The sequence below is a fragment of the Cygnus olor genome, chromosome 4 (genome assembly GCF_009769625.2).
Source record: "Cygnus olor isolate bCygOlo1 chromosome 4, bCygOlo1.pri.v2, whole genome shotgun sequence".
Taxonomy (NCBI): Eukaryota; Metazoa; Chordata; class Aves; order Anseriformes; family Anatidae; genus Cygnus; species Cygnus olor.
This window is the reverse complement of record NC_049172.1, coordinates 34,697,982-34,719,790: the sequence shown is the minus strand read 5'-3', so window position 1 is coordinate 34,719,790 and position 21,809 is coordinate 34,697,982. Positions and strand designations below refer to the sequence as shown.

General features: G+C 36.8%; 1 protein-coding gene across 2 annotated transcripts in view; it reads left to right on the top strand.

Annotated features, from left to right (window-relative positions):
* Window positions 1-21,809, top strand: part of EDNRA (endothelin receptor type A) — a 34,279-nt gene that overhangs the window by 3,363 nt on the left and 9,107 nt on the right. For both annotated transcript variants that reach the window (XM_040556629.1, XM_040556628.1), the window contains exons 3-4: window positions 12,369-12,496; window positions 20,173-20,371. In XM_040556629.1, coding sequence (XP_040412563.1) covers window positions 12,369-12,496; window positions 20,173-20,371 — 327 coding nt within the window. The remainder of the gene's footprint in view (window positions 1-12,368; window positions 12,497-20,172; window positions 20,372-21,809) is intronic.

Here is a 21,809-nt window from a genome sequence, read left to right as displayed (position 1 = left end):
ATCTCACTTTTACTCTGCAACCAAATCCTTGCTCTCAGGTCTCACCTCCATAAAGAAAAAACATCTTCTTTTAAAGATGATGTAGCTCCCAGCTCTTAACCGAAGCATAGCCTTGGGTATTTCAAGGAACTTTTCATTTATTATAGCTACTATAGTTAGCAAAACAAATTGTGAGAGTAGACTTTTTATAGACTGTTCTCCTTCTTGATGGACATAAAGCATTGGATTGTTGCTATTTTTGGAATATCCTATCCTTACTTTATGTTTTTACAGAAAATACTCTCTGTGATCAGCAAGCTTCATGTTATGACTTTGTGGAGAGTGACTATGTCAGTTACACTGAGAGTTAAGGTTTTAATTTAACACTCATAAGTAGCAGATTTCCAAAATTATTCCAGGGTTAGTAAGGTTAATTACATCACAGAACATTTTTGAAATAACAAATTTCATCTGGATTTCTCAAAGCATTAAAAGGGTTCTCAGCAATTCTGTCTCAGTTTTATTTTGCATTTTAATCAAGCAAAAACTTAAAGTAAACATAGCTTTTTCTAATGCAATATACGTTTGTCAGTGTAACTTGCATAATTCCAGGACAGGTTTGAGTGAACAGAACGGAGTCCTTTTTGAATATATCTGTCTTGAAGATATTAACTTGTTTTAGAAAGTCTTCAAAGAATTTTGTAAGCTTCTATGTGTATCCTTGTGGATTATACACAAGTCCATAGCTGATAGGATATTATCATTTTTCTTTTTCTTTTTTTTTTTCTTTTGTAAAAAACTTAAGGCATTGCTGACAGTAAATAAAACACTAAGGAGTAGAAAAAAAAATAAAACAAAATTCCTCACATTTTGGCCCTTAAAAATTCTAGAGACTTAACTTTTAATTACATATATTTAAAACAAAGCATATTAATGCATGACTTCATAATAATTAGTGTTGTCTGGTTTCAAAACAGATTTTTAAATTAAAGAAACAGTGAATTGAAAATAAGTATTTTGTATGTATATATTATAACTATTGACATCATAACTTGACCTGCATTTTAATGCAGGCGTTGACACAACAAGATCATAATAACTTGAATTCATTAACCGATTAAAAATATATGTATATGCATACATGTCGTTTGTACAGAGGCATATAATCTATGGTAACATGCAGTACCCGATTCTGATCTTACAGTAGTATAAATTACAGATAAATCTTTTAACTTTAACTGGTTTTAATATAATATGAATTTGAAACTAGGAGAAAGACTGTGAATTACACATGATTTAATGGAAATGTTAGTTTCCACTTTTCAATATTCTATCTGGAAAATTCAATATTCAACTGAAGATAGCACAAGTAAAATATTTTGTATTATCAAGTTGATGCGTACATTAGCCTTTGCCTGGTTTGACATTCCCCTGCATCTTTCATAGCTGTGTGATGCCTGGTAGGACATGGGACTGGGGTTCTGCATGTTTTCATTATCCTTAGTGAATTGGACTCATAACCTGGACTACATCTCCCACAATGCATTACTGTTTCCTCCCAGGGAAATTATCCCAATGTCTTTATGGATATTTGCTAGGGTAGTGTTCTTATTCCTGGTGGAATTTCTGAAAAGAAACTTCCAAGAAAAAATGGTCCACGTTTTTTTCCAACCTAAGTTTGGGAAAGAACAAGTATTCTCACTACACATTTTTTTCTTGCCTTTCAAGAGCTCTGCTGCTTCTTCACATTGAAAGAGGACTGGAAATATGGAATTAATTTTGCCTTTTTTTTTTTTTTTTTTATATTCCCTTTATTACTTTGATTTTTTTTTCCCAATTAATCTTCTGACAATCCTTTGCCTTCCGTAGGTTCACTGCTATATCTTATATGACAAACTCTGGTCCCAAATAGCATTCTACAAACAAAATGACCATAGGCTATAACAAAATATCTTCCTGGACTGCAGAGAAGTATTTGATAATTAAAGGCTGTGAATGAAACCACAGCCCCTTGACATCAACATATGTCAACTCCCACATGCAAGAAGGCAGAACTGAAAGATTGGCTTTTAGTACTTTTTGACAGCTTGAACCTAAAAATTGTTTTCTTAGAAATTATCATATACAACCACCTTGCTGTATATTGTTAGCTGCATGTATTTTGAAACAGAGAAGCATCTGTAGCATTTATAATGGAATGCTTTTACTTCTGCTAAGAAATGAAGTTACTATTTGTAGTACATTTTTCATATTAACCATTCAATAATGTGTCTACTTACATTAGAAGCTGATTTTAAAGTCTGTTAGATGGCATTCCTGTTTATATCTCAAGGGATCCTAAAATCTGTGGCACCATTTAGCTCCCCTTGTTGAGTGACAATCTGAAAGATGGCCACTGGAAATATTGTAACCATTTGAAAGTGGAAGTGACAGTCTTTCAAGAAAAAAAGTTTCCTTTTTATTTTAAATCTTAATTTCTTAAGTATTCTATATGCTTAGTTTTGAACTTTATTTTAAACATTCTTTTAGCTTCAGAATCAGCCTCATTTTGAGTCATATATTAATATATATAAATAAATGGTGTCAAACAAAACCTTATAGATCTGATCTTCATTTTGAGGAGGATAGAACAGCTCTAAAATCAGAATCAGAGTAAAGCAAGTATTCATTTGCATGTTAAAAAAAAAACAAACAATAGTATAGTATTAAGATGGCCACATCCTATACATCAAAACTTGCAATACTATGTAATTAGTGTAATATCGGAAATATGTATAATTGAAACATAAGGTAGCTTTAACTATTTTGAAACAACTCTCAGAAGTAGTTAATATTACTGATATTCATATCCATTTCACAATCTTTTAAAAGAGGGAGTTATAAGATTATAGTAATTGAAAATGTAAGGTCCCAGGAGGACTGAATCCATGATTAAGTTATGCGTTTACACAATTAACAATGATGTGACACTGGGAAAAAAAAAATCATATAATTTATGTCAGATAAAGATATGGTCACAGGTGTTTGACATTTTTATCCTTTCTTCACTGTACAGTAGATTCAAAAATTCCCACTTACTTTCTTGAATTACTGTAATTATATGGTGGATTCCCCTTAGTGATTTGTTAAATGGATTGAGATGTTAGTAATATTCACTAGCCTTCTTTGAAGATACTCTGAATGTATTAAAGTCCCATCAGGCTTAATTACCTCTAGTATATTCACTTGTAGGATCAAATCAATATTAAAAATTGTAACAAATTGAGTTTTACGGGAAGGGTGCCAATTATAAATCTAGCCTTAATGGACTGAACAACTCGTTCTAAGACAATTTCATTTTAATCTCATTTATAACACCTAGACCCAAATAGTTTCGTCAACGTAAAACATATACATCTCAGATATTCATGATGTTAAATAATGAAGCCTTCATATCAGTGAGAATTACTTCTTTTCAGTGAAAAGAAGACTAGGAAATACAATTCTAATGTTTCATGGTGCTGTAGAGGTAGGGCTAGGGCACTGAAGGAGAGAGAGGTTTCATATCTCCTTTTCTAGAATCAGGTGGCAGAGCACATCACTGGAAGCTGCTGCATCACCCACATTATCCATTTGTAACCACCCACATTATCCATTTGTAACAAATAGGTTAAGTTTGGACCCAGTTCATGAAGGCTTCTTTAGAGGACTGCTTTCTATAAAGAAACCAGCCACTTTTTTAATGTTATACAGAGGCAGGAGCAGCAGCACATCTATAGCACTGCTGTCACGTTGGCTGTGCTAGAGCTCTGGCTGCTGCTATCACTGGCTAATGCTTGGCAGGAGCAACAGCAAGAACAGCTGCTCGCCAGAGAAAAAGCTCTCCTGTTTCTGAAACAGAAAAAGTTTCCTGAGGTTGTGGAGCTAGAAACACTCTAGGCCCAGGCTTTCAGCTTTGGAATGGCAAAGTCCAGCTTTAAAGACATTATTGGGAAGATTGGGAAGGATTGACGTTAATTATATCACCTTACATTTTATTATTCTTAACTCCTTGAGTCATTATATTATTAAAAAAAAAAATAGATGAAGCAAATTAGCCCAGTTTTTAACCTGTTTCTTTAAATGTGATTAACAAACTTTTCCCTAATTATTTTACTGATATAAAGTGAAAGACATCTACCACGAATAAAAAGGTGTGAGTGTCCACTGCTCAAACAGCTCAACACAATGGTGTTTTCTTTAATGGCCTAAGGTGGTTTTTTTTGGTGTTCATGTTTACGTTAGTTACAACAGCATCTATATCTGAGTAGTCCACCTTTAACATTATAAAGCTAAATGTAGAAATCAGCTGGCAGTAAGAAAGCATTTTCATCCATTTGCTCTTCCATAAAGGAAGACTTAGCTGAGGCATTTCTAGTCATGAACAATTTTCAACACCAGAGCAAATGCTTAAGTTTTAGACCCATCTCTTCTAGATCACAATTTCATGTATCTGATTGCCTTCACTGTCAGAATTAATAATATATATATATATAAACAAGGTTGATAAACATATCGAGAATGATCATGTAGACTAATTGAGCAAGTGGCACCCACAGTAGTTATAGTTTTGTGCCAAAGGAATATAAGGCCAAGCCCACAGCACACATGAAGTTAAGTCTACTTAGAAGAGAAACCCACCTTTACAAACAAAATTCGTCCCATGTGCAGTGTGTATCCTTCAATTAAGTATAAACACTAGTAGGAAACTCTGAGGCCACCAACCTAATTGCATTCCAGCTTTTGCTGAATTCTTGGCAGTGATTCCATGAAGACATGTATCGGTAGCCCAGTGTGATGCAGAAATCGATATTACTTACTCAGAACATGAACTATGGTTTAGGTGTATGTCCCCATGTAGCAATCACACATTAAAGAAATCTAGAGGTAGTAAAGGCGTTGATTTGTCCTGGAGGCACAAATCACCCAAAATGGAAGAGGAAAGGGACAAGTGTAAGTATACGAGGAATCTGTTCTCTCCATTTGCAGACTGCAGCTTCCTAGCAGAATGTGTCTATCATGCACTCCAAGGTAGGAGGTAAGGAAGGGTTTACGTTCTAGGTCTCCATTCAAGATCCACTCTGTAATTAAGTAATGGCTGTCCAATATGTAAATGGACAACCCGGAGACTGGGAAAATATATATTCCTTTCAATGCACAGGCAGCTCCTCCCTCTTCTTCAATTTCACATCTTGTGCCTGTCTTGCTGCTCTGTGGATCTGTAATACTGTACAGTACCTAGAGACTGTAAATTTAACAATATTTTAGTATGCTCACTTTGGTCATTTTTCAATCAGCTGAATTCTACAGATAATAAAGAATCATTTTGACTGTGCATATCCAGGGTTTACCACTTCTGCTGTAATTTCATAGCAATACCGTCACCCTCCTTTAGCAACACACAGAAGACAACACAGGTTGAAAAATAAGAAAAGTAATATTTTGTCCAGGAATTGGAAAAGTTCTTTTCAGCAAATCACTGTGCACATAAACACACCTTTCAGCACATTTGCTTGAAGAAGAGCTGCACAGCTTGAAAAATAGTCTACCTAAATGGATGGGAAGTTACCCATCACCACAGAAGAAGAAAAAAAACCCAAAAAACTAATCCTACTTTGTAAACAGCAAAAATACCACGGGGAGATGTCAGGAATGCTTGGCTGCTAAGCAGATTTTTGTAATAAGTATAAACATTTTAAAGAGAATGTAAATCTTAGGATTTATCGTTTTTACCTGTTAGTTGAGACAGAACATTCTGCTTCAAAACCAGGGCATTTGTTTCCTTACCTTTCAGGATCTCTTAAAGTATAATATATTTTCTCTTGCGTAAAAACTCTACAATCCTTTCCCTAGCTGTCTAAGTGGAAGAAAATGACTGCCCATTTTACTCAGCAGGAAAAGATGAGCGAAAAAAGCAGTGATAGGGCAATTCGGAGGAAAAAATGTTTTTGATGGTACTTCTGCATCCCCACATAACCTTTCTTCCTTCCAGAAAATAAACAGACAGACTTCTATCCACCCAGAAAGTGAAACGAGGGCAGCTGCTGGCTGTAGCAAAATTAGGGATATATTTCCTGCAAAGAACAGCTGAAGAGATGTGAAGAGTATCATGATCCTAAGTATAAGCAAACTACTAAGTGATACCAAAGTCAGCAGAAATCTGAACTATTGAGTCACCTTGATATATTCAGTGTTGGTCTTGTGCCCCGCTTTACAGAGGCTTGCCCTGTTTGCTGTCTTCTACTCAATGCCCTTCCTAAAGTTGAGGCTTTTCACTCCATTAGTGGCAAGGGAAGGAATACTTAGAGACAGGCGCTTTTCTCTCTCCTTTCACCCTTGCAGCTCTCTGTGCCAGCAAAGTGGTAGAGCAGAGCTGAGTCATGCATGTGGGGTGAGCAACAGTCTGTCGGTCCCAAGAAAGAAATGCATGAGTATTGTCCTGCAATTCAGTTCTCTTTAGGACATAGGGGTTGCGGGAAGACGAGAAACACTTGAAAGTATGGAGTGAATTCTTGTACTGTGAGGTTTCATGGGGACAGAATGATCCTGGTTGAGTCACTGAATCAAAATACCACAATTAAAATACGACAAACGGGAGACTGAAACCACCCCTCTTTCTAACTGGTCTCACAGACTGGAAACAGGAGGAACGCTTCAGTCACAATTACCGTCTTTTGTCACTTAACGCAGTCAAGTCAGTGGCACAGACCTTGGACACTTTTGTGTTCAGTCAGATTCCACCTGAATTCCAATCAAAACAGGGGGTACCATATTTGGCCCATGCCTTGAAGCAGATGTACTTTGCAAGGGCCTACATAAATGTAGACGATAATTTAAGACACAGCTGCACTTACAAAGCTCAACATCTCCTACAGGAAGCTTGCCTGAAAAAACAAAACCCCATGTGATCTGACAAAGAGTAATTTCTCTTGTCTTTCATTCTGTGCTATGTTGCAAGGCAACAAAATCACCCAGTGATTTTGTAACTCCTACTCCACGGTTAGCAGGCAATGATAACTTATACAACTAGAAGTTATATAAACAACCAGAAATCTGCTGGTTTGGTCTCCATCACTGCACAGGATGAACAGAATTTAGAGAAAAAAGAAGGTATTTCTGTTTGTCCCGCTGAAGACAGAGCTGAAACCCTGACTGCCAGAGTAGTGCTATCAGAATCACTGAACACCTAAAGGCCATGAAATTCAGGGATGTATCCTGCATGGGGGCAAGTACTACCTATATGAAACACTGTTAAGTTTCTGTGAAGCAGAGCTTGTGTGCCAGCACAGCAATGGTTCCAAGCAGATAGAGGAAGAAGAGGAAGACTCTAGAGCACTAGCATGAGATAAGAGCAGGAAGAGGCAGGTATAATAAAACCTTTGCTTTCATCCTCAGTGCCATGTGGCAGAGATAGACGACCTCCTAACAAGTAGTTGTTGAACCAAAGCAGTTTTTTAGAGAGCAGCCCAGAGACATTTCCTATCCAGCACCCAACCCAGTCCATCTATTTTGGGCTGAACTCCAGGGTCATCATCTGCCTGTAAACACACAGTATCAGCCTAGAAATAGATAAACACTGTGGATGCATATGAGCATGTACTGGTGAATGCTCGTGTGGTTAGATTATAACATTCTCTTTTTTAGACTACATATAAATTGCTTGAGATGCACAGTGGGACTTTATCTGTGTTTTGTACATCAGCTAGAATACTAATGGGGGTTAGAAAATAGCAGCAGCAGTAGAATAAAATCAACTGAGTGACATTTAAAAATCATTGCAAAGGAATGTTCTCAGCGCTGCTGTCTTGTTTGTTTCAAGCTGCAGAGTCAGGGCAGAGAGGCCATATAAAGGAGAAGAGACCAGGGGATGCTCAAGGAAGCTGTAGCTTTCTAGTCACTTACTGAGGTTTTTCAAGACTGACAGTAGAACCTTGAAATTTTGGGTTCTGATTTCAGTGTGAGAATATGCTGTTGACTACACTCTTCTTGCTCACGAATTGCACCACAGCTGAACCTTATGAAATACACATTTGCAACTACACATGGGAAAAAGTGTATTTCCTTTGCCACGTCTTATTTTGAAACCTCAGAGATTTTGAGAGTGGGGTTGCAAAAGCAGAATCCATTTGACCAAGTCATGGAGAACTAGGATACAAGTTAGGATAATCAGCCTGATTCCTCTTATCCCTGTGGCTTGAGAGAAAATGTAATCTGCTAGGATTTTATCCCCATTTTGTCTGGATATTAAAAGCATGCAAACGCACTCGAAGAGCACAGACAGTAGTCCCAGTTCTTATTTTGTGCCTAAGTAAATCAGGACTAATTCAATTGAACTTCTGTGCCCACTTTTTTATACAAAATGAATGTGATATTTCCCTCTGAAGTTTCTGTATCCTGCTAGGGTAGAACAGAGGGCAACGGACTTGTTTTGATGTAAAATTAGTAAAACCACAGACGGGGTAAGATTTGCTGACTAAAAATATCTCCTGAAGAAAAACTGGCACCTGATCCAAAGGGAAGTAATGAATGCATAGCTGATGTGGAATGATAATGGAGTATACCCATGGAAATGTTTGCAAAGTTAATCTTAAAAATCAAATAACTTAATCCTGATCCTAGTGATTTTGATTAATATCAACTTGAAAAGAATGTCTGATGATTTGGTACTGATGGTACTTCAATTAGTGGAAAAGTGTAAGAAACAAAAGGAATAAAATACTTTTCATCTTAAAAAAGGAGAGCTTCCTGGGGTGCGGGGAAGATGTGTACATGCTGGAACTGTGGTAAAGCTTCCCTGTGAGAAGTAATGACTAAGTGAACCTTTTTCAAGTACAACACTTTTCTTTCTGAAGCTAATATTTGCTTTGTAGTAAGAGTTTCACAGTCAGTACAAAGTGCTTGTTCATTTCTATTGCTGAGTATATGCTACCGTCACGGTCAGTGCACACAAGTGAAGAGGTGGCTGTCTTTCTCTTGCCTCTTAGAGTGTGATTTGTAATGATAAATCAGTTTTGGGGCTCTGCTTGGCACAGGCAATTGGTAAAAGTCTGCTGAGGCCTCTTTCCTTTGGCAGTGCCGCTTCTAATTTAGCCTTCACCCAGTGGTGCCTGAAAACTATTCTGATTGTACCCAAACCCAGACACCATATGATTACTGACCATTGAGAATCTGAAACTGAAATTCCACATGACAAGAATGGGTTGGAGAACCCCCTTGGATTCAGACAGGCCTTTCTTTCTCCAAGAGCTTTTCTGTAGCCCCTGACATAAAATAAAGCCTCACACAAGAGCTCTTGGCAAAAGGCAAAAATATGCCCTGAAACATTTGTTATAATATTGCAAATCTATCCAGAAAATAATTTTGCTGGAGCTTTCAATGTATTTCATTCAGTTTATATAGATAAAATCAAAGGAATTATCCAACGGCTTGCAGGCATAATTTCATTACCTTTATTACTGAAGCTACTGACAATAGTTAAATCACCAATTCTAGTGATCCACTAACTAGCCTCTGGCACAAGAGGGATTTGCTTACATTAAATATGATTGTCCTAAACTAGAATACCATTGCAAAGATGCTTGCATTCTGTCTGCTGGGGTCTTGACGGTAAATAAGTTTCTTGGTTCTTCTTGAAGAAGGAAAGAATTCTCAGTATGCTAGAAAACATACAGCAAGAAACAGCAACAGAACAAGAGCAAATGGAACATTTATATTGTATCACTCTCAAATAGCGAGTAGACAGATTTGGATTGATCCTATGGCTTATTTTTAGAAATCTCATTTTAGTATTCAACTAAAGAGAAAAAATAATCAAGTAAAAATGTAATGCCTAGTGGATAAAGCCTCTCCTATTTAACTAGCAGTCATACACGTAAGATTGGTTCATAGTTGACTGAAAGTTATGAATTGCTAAAATCTGTCCTGAAATACAGGTGATCAAATAACAATATGAATATGGTCCTGGAGAAACTTATACAGCATGTTGTAGGTAGCAGCTTCCAGGATTTTTAAGGTAGTATTTGGGGAAAAAAAAAAAAAAGGAAAATAAAAAAGCACATGTACTTTGGCATTGTGGTGAATGGGTATAAACAAGAGACGTGAAAATGCAGATGAGGACTGACTCTAAAGAGAAGTTCAATTCCTAGAAACCTAGCTTTCAATGAGTATTAAATAGCTTGCTTCAGCAATAAACATCCTGCACTCTGCATCCGAATGCTCTGAAAATGTCATGCTGTGAAAAAGCAGAAAGGTAATTCCTACCTTCAGTGAGATAAAGACATATGTGAACTTTAACAGTAACGTTTATATTATCAAAGGTTGTGATTATTCTTATATTTCAATTTAAGAATAATTTAAATAGTAATAAAATGATTATTTTGAATACTACAGTCCTGAGCTAGGACCAAAAGTTGTTGTTTTTTCTAATTCTGCAGACAGAATCCACCCACTTTTACTAGACAACCACGTTCCAGACACTAAGATTCTACTGAAAAAATTTCCTAGTCCTTCTGTCTGCAAAGATAACTTTCAAAATGCAAACTGATTGTAAGGAAAGAAATGAAGTCTGCCCAAGTATGAAAATGGCCTGAGAACAGATCTGCAAGAAAGTGAACTCTGTAACCTACAATCAAAATTCCTATTGATTTAATTATATTCTGAACAGTATAATCTTTGCCCAGTTTTAATTGCAAAAAGGTTACAAAATATGAGATTCACAGGTTTTGTTCTTTGTTTTTGAAAGAGCCCAACTAATTTTTGCATTAAGAAAGCAATGGGATCACTCCCTGCACATTTGTGTAGATAAGTGTGATTCCTTGCTCTCTGTTTTCCATTTGATGCTTTTGCCCAGGGACAGCTAGAATCTGGCACATCGCACATACTGTATTTATTGGAAATGATAGCCTTCCCACCAGTTTATCACTACCTCTTACACTGGAAAATAAAACTGCTGTGATGTTACAATCTATTTTAGTTCTATAACACTGAAAAAAGTTCTATATAAACCTTCCCAGGTCTGGATCTAAATATCTTCAAAATTTCAGCAGAATTAGGTTTCAGAAGCTTTCAGAAGCTTGGGTTTGGCTTCTAATTGCTACTCAATAGTGTATCATTTGCTATTGTCCTCTAAAGCAAACAAAAACATCTATAAACTGAAAGGGTACCATCAAAATATTCTGTGTTCCACCCTTTGTTCAGTAACACTTCATATAAATCAGAAGATGAATGCACACCACTAATAACGAGTTAATCATCCAATAAGATAAACTATAATTACTGTGTATTGCCTTGAAAAATCGGATCCCTGCCTATCTATGGGATACAACATCCTCCAAGATGTTGACTAAGTTACACGCCTATCTCAAGAATTGGTATTTTCATTTTAAATCTAATGCTTTCTATTACATCACCACTTTAATAAAAGTTGGTAATAGCGTAATAACTGCTGGGCTATGTCACACAAATTGCTTGTCGTACCTCTTATTCGGTATCCTACCCCTGACAAAGGCTCAACAGCACAGACTTAGAGGAGAAGATTAAAAAAAGGTAGAGCAAGAGTGACCCCCTCACCAAAAGGGGAAGGATACTTCAATTTTCAAAAGAACTCTTCACGGTGACTGTAAGATCCCTTTCCTGAATGGAATTAGCCAAGTTAGAGCTCAGTGTGTATGGACTTAATATTTTTTTCCAATTACATTTACTTACATTGAATATAATCTGCCATTTTAACTGCCCTAAGTCATTTCGTATCCTGTATTTTGTTCAACACATTAACAGTTACACCTAGAAAGATTACTGTTTACATACTAATTTTTCACAATTATTCACAGGAATCAATGTTTTCATATTTGTTTTGTTAATGCTTCCTTGGAAATACTGATCTAAACCCCATCCGCTCATTCACATCTTTCCAAATGGATGCCTTTCTGTTGCGTGGTAGTACAGCCCACATGTATGAAGCTAGTCCTTTTCAACATAATATGGAACAAATTATGTGTGTACACTATTTTCTCCACACACTTAACAATCTGGCAGTGTCTACTGACATGAGTTACATGGCAGTACATTTACAATGACAAGAATCTACTTGCATGCAAGCACGGGAATTTGGCTCTGAGGTATTTCATTATGAACTATGAATTATGCTTTGAATCCTTGGTTCTGGGCCATAGTAATCGCAACCATTTATGACAGGGCTGAGCTAGATTTTCACTGCTTGGTATTAGTGGTTGAAGCCAATATTAAGGATATGTTTGAAGTATGGAAATTTTGAGGTTACACTGATTGTGTCTAAGACAAGAAAGAATTACGATTGTTACATACTTGCTAAGCTATTGTTTAAATATTCTGCTTGTTTTGTATCTTCTCTTCAGCTCCTGGCTCAGCAGTGGCCTTTTGGAGATACTGAATTTGGACAGTTTCTTTGCAAATTCCTCCCCTTTATACAGAAGGCATCAGTGGGAATCACAGTCCTTAATCTCTGTGCCCTTAGTGTGGACAGGTACAGTATATTCTACTCTTTTGATTGACACTGTTCTTCCCCTTGCAGTTTTCCTAAAACTGGGAGTACTCAGTATGGTCTTCTTAGCAGACAGACTACAGTACAGATGTAACCTACATTCTGCTTTTTGATACCCTGGCTATAACAAAGTACCACATCTGTAGCTCAAAGTATAACATGAAGCTACTAGACCTCATGTCTAGTGAATTAATTTCATAGCTTTTTAAAGGTATTTAAAAGCTTTATTAAAGCATTATCTCAATTTCTCTTACCAGACTAAATGTTATTGGGATTTGAGTCAGTATTTATTTTTTTCTTTCATGTGACATAAGGTTTGCTTTGTATTTGAACAGGATCATAATCTTTAGTCTTAAAAATAATTTTTATATAAAAATAATAATAATAATAATAATAATTAATTATAATTATATAATTATATAAAAATAATAATAATATTTTTTATTTTTAATAATTGCCTATGGACTATAATTACAGTATTTATTTTGATAACTTATACAGCTAATTGAATTTTATTGAAAAACATGCTGGAAACCTGCTTTGATAGTTTGATGTTGATAGTTTGAAAATTAATGCCTCTGCTAAAAGTGCTCAAGAAGATATATAAACATTATGGTAGGACAACAGCTAAGATGCTTTTCAACATTATTCTTTAATGCTTTTTTTTTCTTCATACATATTAGTCAAAAGCAGACGGATAATTCACTTAAAGGCTGTTTATTTTTCTTGGTCTTGAATATACTTGTTCATGTTCTAGTCTAAGATTTCAGCAATTCTGATACAGAAAACATTGATAAATAGAATGCATTACGCATATTAATATAGTGATGCAAATATAAATGAAACTTTTAAAATAATCTTGGTTTGGTTTTATATGAAAAGTTGATGTACAAGGTTTGCAATGGATGAGTAACTGAGATGTATCTATACCTGAAATACAGTTCCTAATTGGAACCTATATTGGTAACTCATTAGCTGAACTCATTAGCTCATTAAAAACAAACAAACAAACAAACAAACACAAGTGCTCTTTTCTTTTATGAGTCTGTGACTATAAAAAGAATTCTAATTCTCAGACTGTATCTGTCCAACATAAAACACAATCCCATGGACTACTCTAAGGAATAAATCCTAGATCAAACACATACGAAACTTACAGATTGTTCGCTAAGTTCTCACCAATGAGTTTTCACTAGATTTAGTGAACATATGTTACATATGTTTTCATAAATTGGAAGTAACTCAGCTGAAGCTATCTTTTTATATATGCATGTTTGTTTTTCTTTGTTTTTGTGATTATTTTGTTGTCGTTGTTGTTTGTTTATGAGCACTAGTTTGCTAATCTTTAACCAAATGCCATTTCCACTTGAGTATAAAACCTTGTATGGGATCATACTCAGACTACTTAATTTCCTCCTCCAAACTACATGCTTTGTCAAGGACACAGTCTTTATCACTTGGTGCTACTGTAGTAAATGACTGCAGAGAATGTGTGTTAGAAAACAGATACATACAGCCAGACTGTGATATTGGCTAACACATATTGAATCTAAGTTAAATTATCATTAAATCAGGATCTGACAACACCTTAGACAAATTAGGTCAGGCACAGGAGTGACAGGCATAGTCATATTAGTAAAGAATCCTACATCAGCTAATGGATATTTTTTAATATGAAAAATTAGTACATTTTTCACAAAAACTTGTGTGCTGTCACAGCTGGACTATTTCTGGTCTTCAGGCTAGCTATTTTTTCCTTAAAAAATGCTCCTGAAAATGATCTCATTTATAGTTAGTTAGAGAGCATATATATGGGATTGCATTCCGCAAGGCAGAAATAGATGGAGGCAATCGGTACAATGAATACAGAGCTCCAAAGCTTCGATAACTGTTGACTCCCTAGCTCTCATTTGTAGACTACAGCCTTGCTTTAGAACCCAATGTTTGTTTTTTCTTACAGGGACTGATCCCTGTGTTAACTACATCCTACTGTGAAACGCCACTCGTTACTAGTGCCCAAAATGGCCTGCACTGACAGCATATTAAGGTTTAACCGTGCATTCTCAAAGGAACAATGCCCATTCACACATAGAGGGGGTTTCAAGAGGCTGAAAGAAAACACCAAACCAGCCATTCACCCTTCAGAAGAAGCTCACATTTATTTCAGATGCCCCTCAGACATTTTTAAACTCTGAATCATGATAATGATGAAAGTCTGACTCTTCTTCTAAACAGTCCCTGACTGTGACTAAGAGGAAGGACGTTTTCCTTCCTGAGTTTTTACTTTTGCTTATGTCTCAGACATAACAATTTTGATGAAGAGATGGTTTTAAGAAGTGCAAAGATACCGATCTCATTTCATAGGTATACACTCTCTTCTTGACCCTTCTGAATACCAAATTTCACAGGACAGTTATTTCAGGTTGGGTGCTTTCATCTGGACCAATTTCCAGTAAATGTATAAAACAGTCCAGATTATAGCAGTAAAGCAAAGCAGTAAGAGCTTTATTATATTAACTGTTATTATATTAATATTATTAATAGCTCTCATTTTTAATGTAATTACTTTCAATCACTGATTTATTATATTGCAGTCAACACACTGCCAGCTGTCTTTAGAATGAAGAACTGCAGTGATCTGATCTCTCATAGCAAAGAGGAATAGACTGGTACCAGTGACAGTATAGGAATTGTTCTGATGCTAACCTTGACAGTGACTGCTTGTCATGTACTTGACCAAGTATTTAATCTCTTCTGTATCATCTTTCCCTTTTATAAAGGGCTGGTGGTACTTGCAGAACAGAAATATCTTATACTAGTGGGTCACTTGAACAACTAATTTCAATGTAGTCAAAAGGAACAGGGAGGCAAAACCACCTACTCTGGAGGAGAGCAGCAGGCATAGGGGAGGCGCCGGCGTTCCCTGTGCAACGTGCTCTAAGTGATCCCGCTGGAGCAGTGGGATTGAACTTGGTGATCTCCAGACGTCCCTCCCAACCTCAACCATTCTGGGATTCTGTGACTCATAGTCCACACACAAGCTATAACCCAAGGTTTAATTTTCATATGCTCCTTGACTTCATTTCATAAGGCGCACAGTACAATTTCTTTTTTAATTGTGATTAGATGCCACTATGGTAAAGTCCATCTAAATTGTTCCAAAAACTAATCTAGGCCACAGCAAAAACCACAAGCTTACAGCATTAATGTGACCAATACTGAAAGGCTAATTAGAGTTCTGGAATTATTCCTTACCAAAGAATGATGAAATCACTGAGAGGGTGTAGAAAAGCATCAGAAATGATTCAGTGACCTTTCAGATCTCAGCTAGTTGCTTTTCAAAAATGATGTCGAAGAAGCCACTTAAATATTACATCCAAGTACTGAAACACAGATGATGTATCAGATATCCTTTAGGTCTTAGTTTTGCAAAGAAAATATAGTATTAGCCCATTGACCAAAGTTGCAGCCAGATTCTGACTGAAAATAAGGTACACGTGTTTAACAATGAGGGTAATTAACTACAACGAGACATCACCACAGAAAGGTGAAGGTGTGCTGCTTTTTATGTTCTCAGATCAATACAAGATGTCCTTCTGGTAGACATGCTTTGAACCAGTTATAACTAGATAGGAGGGTAGTATATAATTTTATGTATGTATACTTTATGATGTAATGATCCCTTGTCCTCAAATACTGTGCATACTTAAATACAAGTAGTAAGAGGGACTGCAGGGTCCATAACAAGAAAGTTGGAATAAATAGCTAAGAATGAGAGAAAAGGGAAGAGCAGAAAACACAGGGGAGAGAGCAATTGAAGGGTACAATATACTAAAGTTGAAAGCACATGCATGAGCAATAGAAAGTGGGAAAAAAAAAATAAAAATAGGGGGGAACAGGGAGCCACAGCACTAAATAGGGAAAGGGAAATGATCTGGAAAAGAACTGAATGTTTTGGAAAAGGTTGGAGAGAAAAAGAAAACAAACAGAAACAGAAACGGAAAATGAAAAGATAAAACATGCACACACAGATTTTAGGCTGAGGAATTAAATGTAATGTGTGATGCATCTATATTATTTCAGTTCCCTGGCAGACATCCTATATTTTTTAAGTGTGAGGGAAATAAACCCTGCAGTATTTCCCATTCCTAATTATGGGAGGTTTGTGGCTAGACAAAGATCCTATATATTACATAATTCACAGAACACCCACTTGAAAAATTTTACTACCACTATTTTTCAAATCACTCTTATAGCAGTGAGTAGAGACAAAGTAATTGCAGGCTAATATGTATTCAGGAAATTCTGATCTAATTAGTGAGCTTCCTATCCTTTAGGTGAAACCATTCATAACATTTTTCAGCCAGTAATTCTGCGTCTGATGGTTATTTGAAATGTTAACAGAAAAAAAAAATGCAAATAAAATATATATAGAATCCAAATCCTTGCTGCTGTGCACACTGACCTTCTGTACAAAGCAGACATAACTTGAAGAGAAACAGGTGTAAAAAAATGCAAGAAAGGAAAGCACTAGATGCACGATTTCTAACCCACTTGTTGTCATTAGATAGTTACACAGGTAACGCAACACAAATTTTATATGTCTTACTTGAGAAATGTGCAGTCTATAGTCTCTTGTTTAAGAACATCCTGCAGTCAAGGATGATGAGATAGTACCCTGCACCTTGTGCAGCTGATTGAATCGATTGTAAAAGTTCCAGTTAGTAAACTTCCAATTGATTGGTATATTTCCAAAGTTCACCTGGTACAAATATCTGAGTATTTGTGTGAATATTCCTAGGAATATTCCATTTAGTAATTAAATGTAAAATCTGATATTTGGTAAAATGAAATATGAGAGGATCACAAAGCATTCAAAATTAAATCTGAATTTTAATACGAATAAATGTGTGGGAAGATTTGATGTTGAGTATTACTTTCCCAGTTATTTCAGCATAGGTTGTTTCAGTGCTCTCAGAATTCCATTCTCATAGGCCTCCTCCCCACAAGTGAACTATTGACTCCACCCTTTCTGAGATCCTTTGAAGATAAGGATGCCTTCAGAAGATGTTTTCATTTTTAATCTGCAAGTCCAAAATGTACTGCTTTGCTTTAGTACGTTCAAAATCTTTATACATACATTTCTGTTAAAATGGTGTACTAAGAACCTATCCCTAGTACACCCATGACTATGCTGTGTATGATACTGCCTTTTTATCAAGAGATATCAAAGCAAAAGGTTCTAGTTGGTTTGCTGCAAGCATGGTGGCATACAAGGCTCTGACACCTTCCAGTGTTGTTCTGTAATAACGCCTTCTGGAGTTTGTGTGAGGGGCTTAAGGCCTGATCTTGCATTCCGGCATCTTCCTCCTTCTAACATCGAGGCTACAGGGGATTTAATTCATGTGTTCCACCCTGTTAATAAGAATGAGCACACTTCCAAACAAAAAAGGGGGCGTGATAGAGGAAATCAGAAGAAACGTTACATGTGAATCCTTAATCTCAAATTAGTGTTTTGTTTAGAGGAGGGGTGTGGTTGCCTTTAAATAACTCTAATTTTTACAGACATCTGCAGCCTAGGTCCTACATCCCTCGGCAGTTTTTTCCCACCAGAAGCTCTTCATTCCTTCCATCTCAGAAATCCAAACTTCAACCCTTCCCAGTACATTCAAAGTAATTGTAATCCAGAGTTCTCAACTACTCTTTTCCTTAAACCCTTGTTACCCCTGAGCCTTTGAGCCCATGCCAAAACTCTGACTTCCTCAAATCATAAGCCATCCCACTCTCATCCTTCCACGCCCTAATCCTCCAAATGAAAACTTTGTGATCTAAATTCCCCTGTTCTCTCCTTCCCCTGCCAAATCTCGCCCATCCCTGCCACTGAGAGCCTATGTACTTGCGAATTGTACACTCCTGGTCTGCTGAGGGCACCTCCTTTTCCCACACCCTTCACCTTCCTTGTGCCTGCTGGCATGCTCTGTTGTTAGCTGCTGTCATCTGCTAAAATCACCACCTCATTTGCTTTTCTCTGAAAAGCTTAACCTTGGCTCCTGCCCTGGAAAGGTGTTAAGGATAGAGGTAGCAACTGCATGCATCCAGATGTGTCTGCCAGGACTCATGGGGCAGAAAATGAGGGCACGTCTGAGGAAGAAAAGAATACTTGCCATAGTCAGGACAGTAAAATGCCATGGCTCCATACAATTTTTAACTGCTTCAGTAACTTCTTATTCTCACCTTCATAAAGCAGAGGAACAACTTTTCTCGACTTTTTTCTCCTCATCTAAAGAAGACTATTTCATCAGTGCATGCCATGATAAGCCCATATAGCACTGTGATTCCAAATGAGAAGGTGCTATTCTTTTGTGGAAGTAAAATAAACAGTTTAGAAACTGTTATATCACCAATGACAGAAAGCTCTCCAGCATGCATTTCAGATTAGTACAAGAACAAAATAATGTTCATTCCTTCCATAATTTTAGATAGCATTGTCTTTGCTAAATTGTTGGAAATGCTAAGTAACTTATTTACTACAGCTATTGCTAGATAACAGTTCAGCCTACTAATGAATTTTCTATTTACGGACTGGTATTACTCTGTATTACATGCCCATCTGTCTTCTCCCAATAATTTTTGAACCTATTGAGCAGACTTGACAGAGATGTTGAGGTCTGAAAGCTAATAAACTCCTACAAGTTCCTTGAAAACTGGCAGACAAGTCGAGGAGAAAGATCCTCTCAGTTCCCTGACTGGGGGAAAGGCTGCAACCTGTAACAAGAATCCTCCAACATGGGAGGGACAGAGAAAGTAAAGAAAGGAAGAGAAAAAGGGAGAAGTGCTATAAATGTATGGACTGTATTTGAAACTTTTTTGAGTTCTTTCCTTTTATCAGGGATTTGAGCTATCAGATGCATACATATAGAGAAATGGGTTTCAGCAATTCCACATTTACAAAGAAACTTGGTATTTGAGGGATAAAGTTATGGGAAAAATGCTTTGCTTTTGGTATGTGCACACTTCTTAGCCATGCTCTCCAGTTTCTCATCAGAAAGGTGATGTAAAGGCTGGGATCACTGCCAGACAGTCCTAACTAGCACTCAGTTGTATTCTAAGGCCAATACAGGATATACCTCATAAAAACAGTACTTTTAGCATTAGCGTAAATAAAAGAAATGCATTTTCATGTGATGAAAAATATTTTCGCAGTATTTCATTGCATGCCAGCTGACAACTCCACTTCAGATAGCACAGCAGTTACAGCTGAGGTAGCTCTGTCAGATCTGTTAGAATGGCTAGTGTGTTAGAAAGATTTTTCTTCTGCTGTTACATCATCAGATCTAGTAAAAGATTTAGTCTGTTCTCACAAACCTTGCACAATTTAATTAGAAATCAATAACGCAGTCCACAGAGCAGAATTCAATACTCTCCTGCGCCTAAGCAGAACAATTGCAGCCGGCTCTTTGCTCCCCACCCCTTGATGTGCACTGCTGTGTCCTAGGTGGCTTGACAGCTGGCAGAGCCCCTGGAACAGGCAGGAAAAACAAGCAACATGAGTCTAAGATGTCAGCTTTGGGATTTTACTTCATATATAAAACTGGAGAAAGATGTTTGAATTTAAGGAAGAAGTTGGAAGATTGGACACTAATGCCTGTCTCTTTCAGGTATAGAGCAGTTGCCTCCTGGAGCCGTGTTCAGGGCATTGGAATCCCTATGATCACTGCTATTGAAATTTTCTCCATTTGGCTTCTGTCTTTTATACTGGCTATTCCAGAAGCCATTGGTTTTACTGTGGTACATTTCAAATACAAGGATGAAGGTTATGTTACCTGCATGCTCAATCCTACAAATAATTTTATGTTGGTAAGTAACATCCTTTCTTCTCTTTTTGGAATCCACAGCATATAACTTACACACTTAAGATACTGGATTATAATATGCTTTATTTATCCATTAAAGTGCAGAATGTATTCTAATGTATATTGATGCAAAGAAGATCCTTCATGCACAGTTACCAGACTCTACTTCATCTAGAGATCCTAAATGTGACTTTACATTTCCATTTATTCCCTACTGAGGATTCTTAATACAGAAATTTGCAATTTGGGCCCGACTAAAGTACAGCTAAGAGATGTCAGTGTAGCCAGAGCCTTGGGAGGTATTGTGTTTCTAGGTATAACACCCTGAAGCCTGTAACTGTCAGAAAACATGTTTTACCGTGATGAGTCATCGGTTTGTGTGCAGTAGCCAGATCCTTTGGCAGATAAATAATAGGGTGGGGCCATGCTCTAACATAGTTTTTCCTATTCTAAATGCACTTACAAAATCAGAGAGTAATCCCTTCATTTATTAGAAATCATGGCTACAAATCTGACAGACTCACATCTCTAACAGTAGCTTAGGCACTGTTAGCTGTCATCTAGACATAGCAACTCAAGAGCAAGAGATGTGCCCAAGTACAAACAAGACTTCTTTGGCACACTTCATAGCACTAGTCCTCTGTGCTACTATACCTTAACAGTTGCAAATACCCACATTAGACTGTTCAAAGCAAGTCAGGTGAGTAGTCGCTACAGAGTTAACATATCTTTACTGCATAGAGGGATGGTGATTATCTTCTTGGCCTTACATTGAGAAAATGGGAAAGTGATATATTATTGTTTTCTTTGTGAACCCAAAGAAGGGCCAGCAACCATTCACCAATTAATAATAATAATCATCATTTAAAAAAAAAAAAAGAAAAAGTTTCATTCTGTTTTGTCTCAGAGAATACAGATAATGCAAAGTCTTCAGTCTTGAGGGAAAATCCACCCAGGGTTTCTGGGTCTTTTTCTGACCAAGATTTTTTAATAACAGAGTGTAAGCTTCTCTGTTTTTGAATGTCTGATCTTGAGTTAGATCCCAAGCTTGGGACCCCACATGGCCTGGGTTAGAATTGAGAAGGGTGAGGCAAATGAAGTTAGGAAATTTAGAAAATAAAAAGTATGTATGAATTGTGTTTTGCAGTGGAATATCTCCAATTTTGGTTGGGTTAGACTGCAGGGATGGCAGAAAGAGTCAGAGACAAGAGCAAGAGAAAACAAAAGCAATACCCTAATGGAAATAATTAATGTGGGTGAAGAGGGAGTGGAATTGCCCAGGATTTATAATATCTCTGTTTCTAAACTCTATAGACAATATGGCTGTAGACACTATAGTTTAAAGAAAATGATTTATGAAATGCGCACTGCAGTAAATGTAGGCCTTTCCCTTTTGTAGTGGCTGTTTTTCTCCACAGATGTGCCTGGACAATCTTCACTTC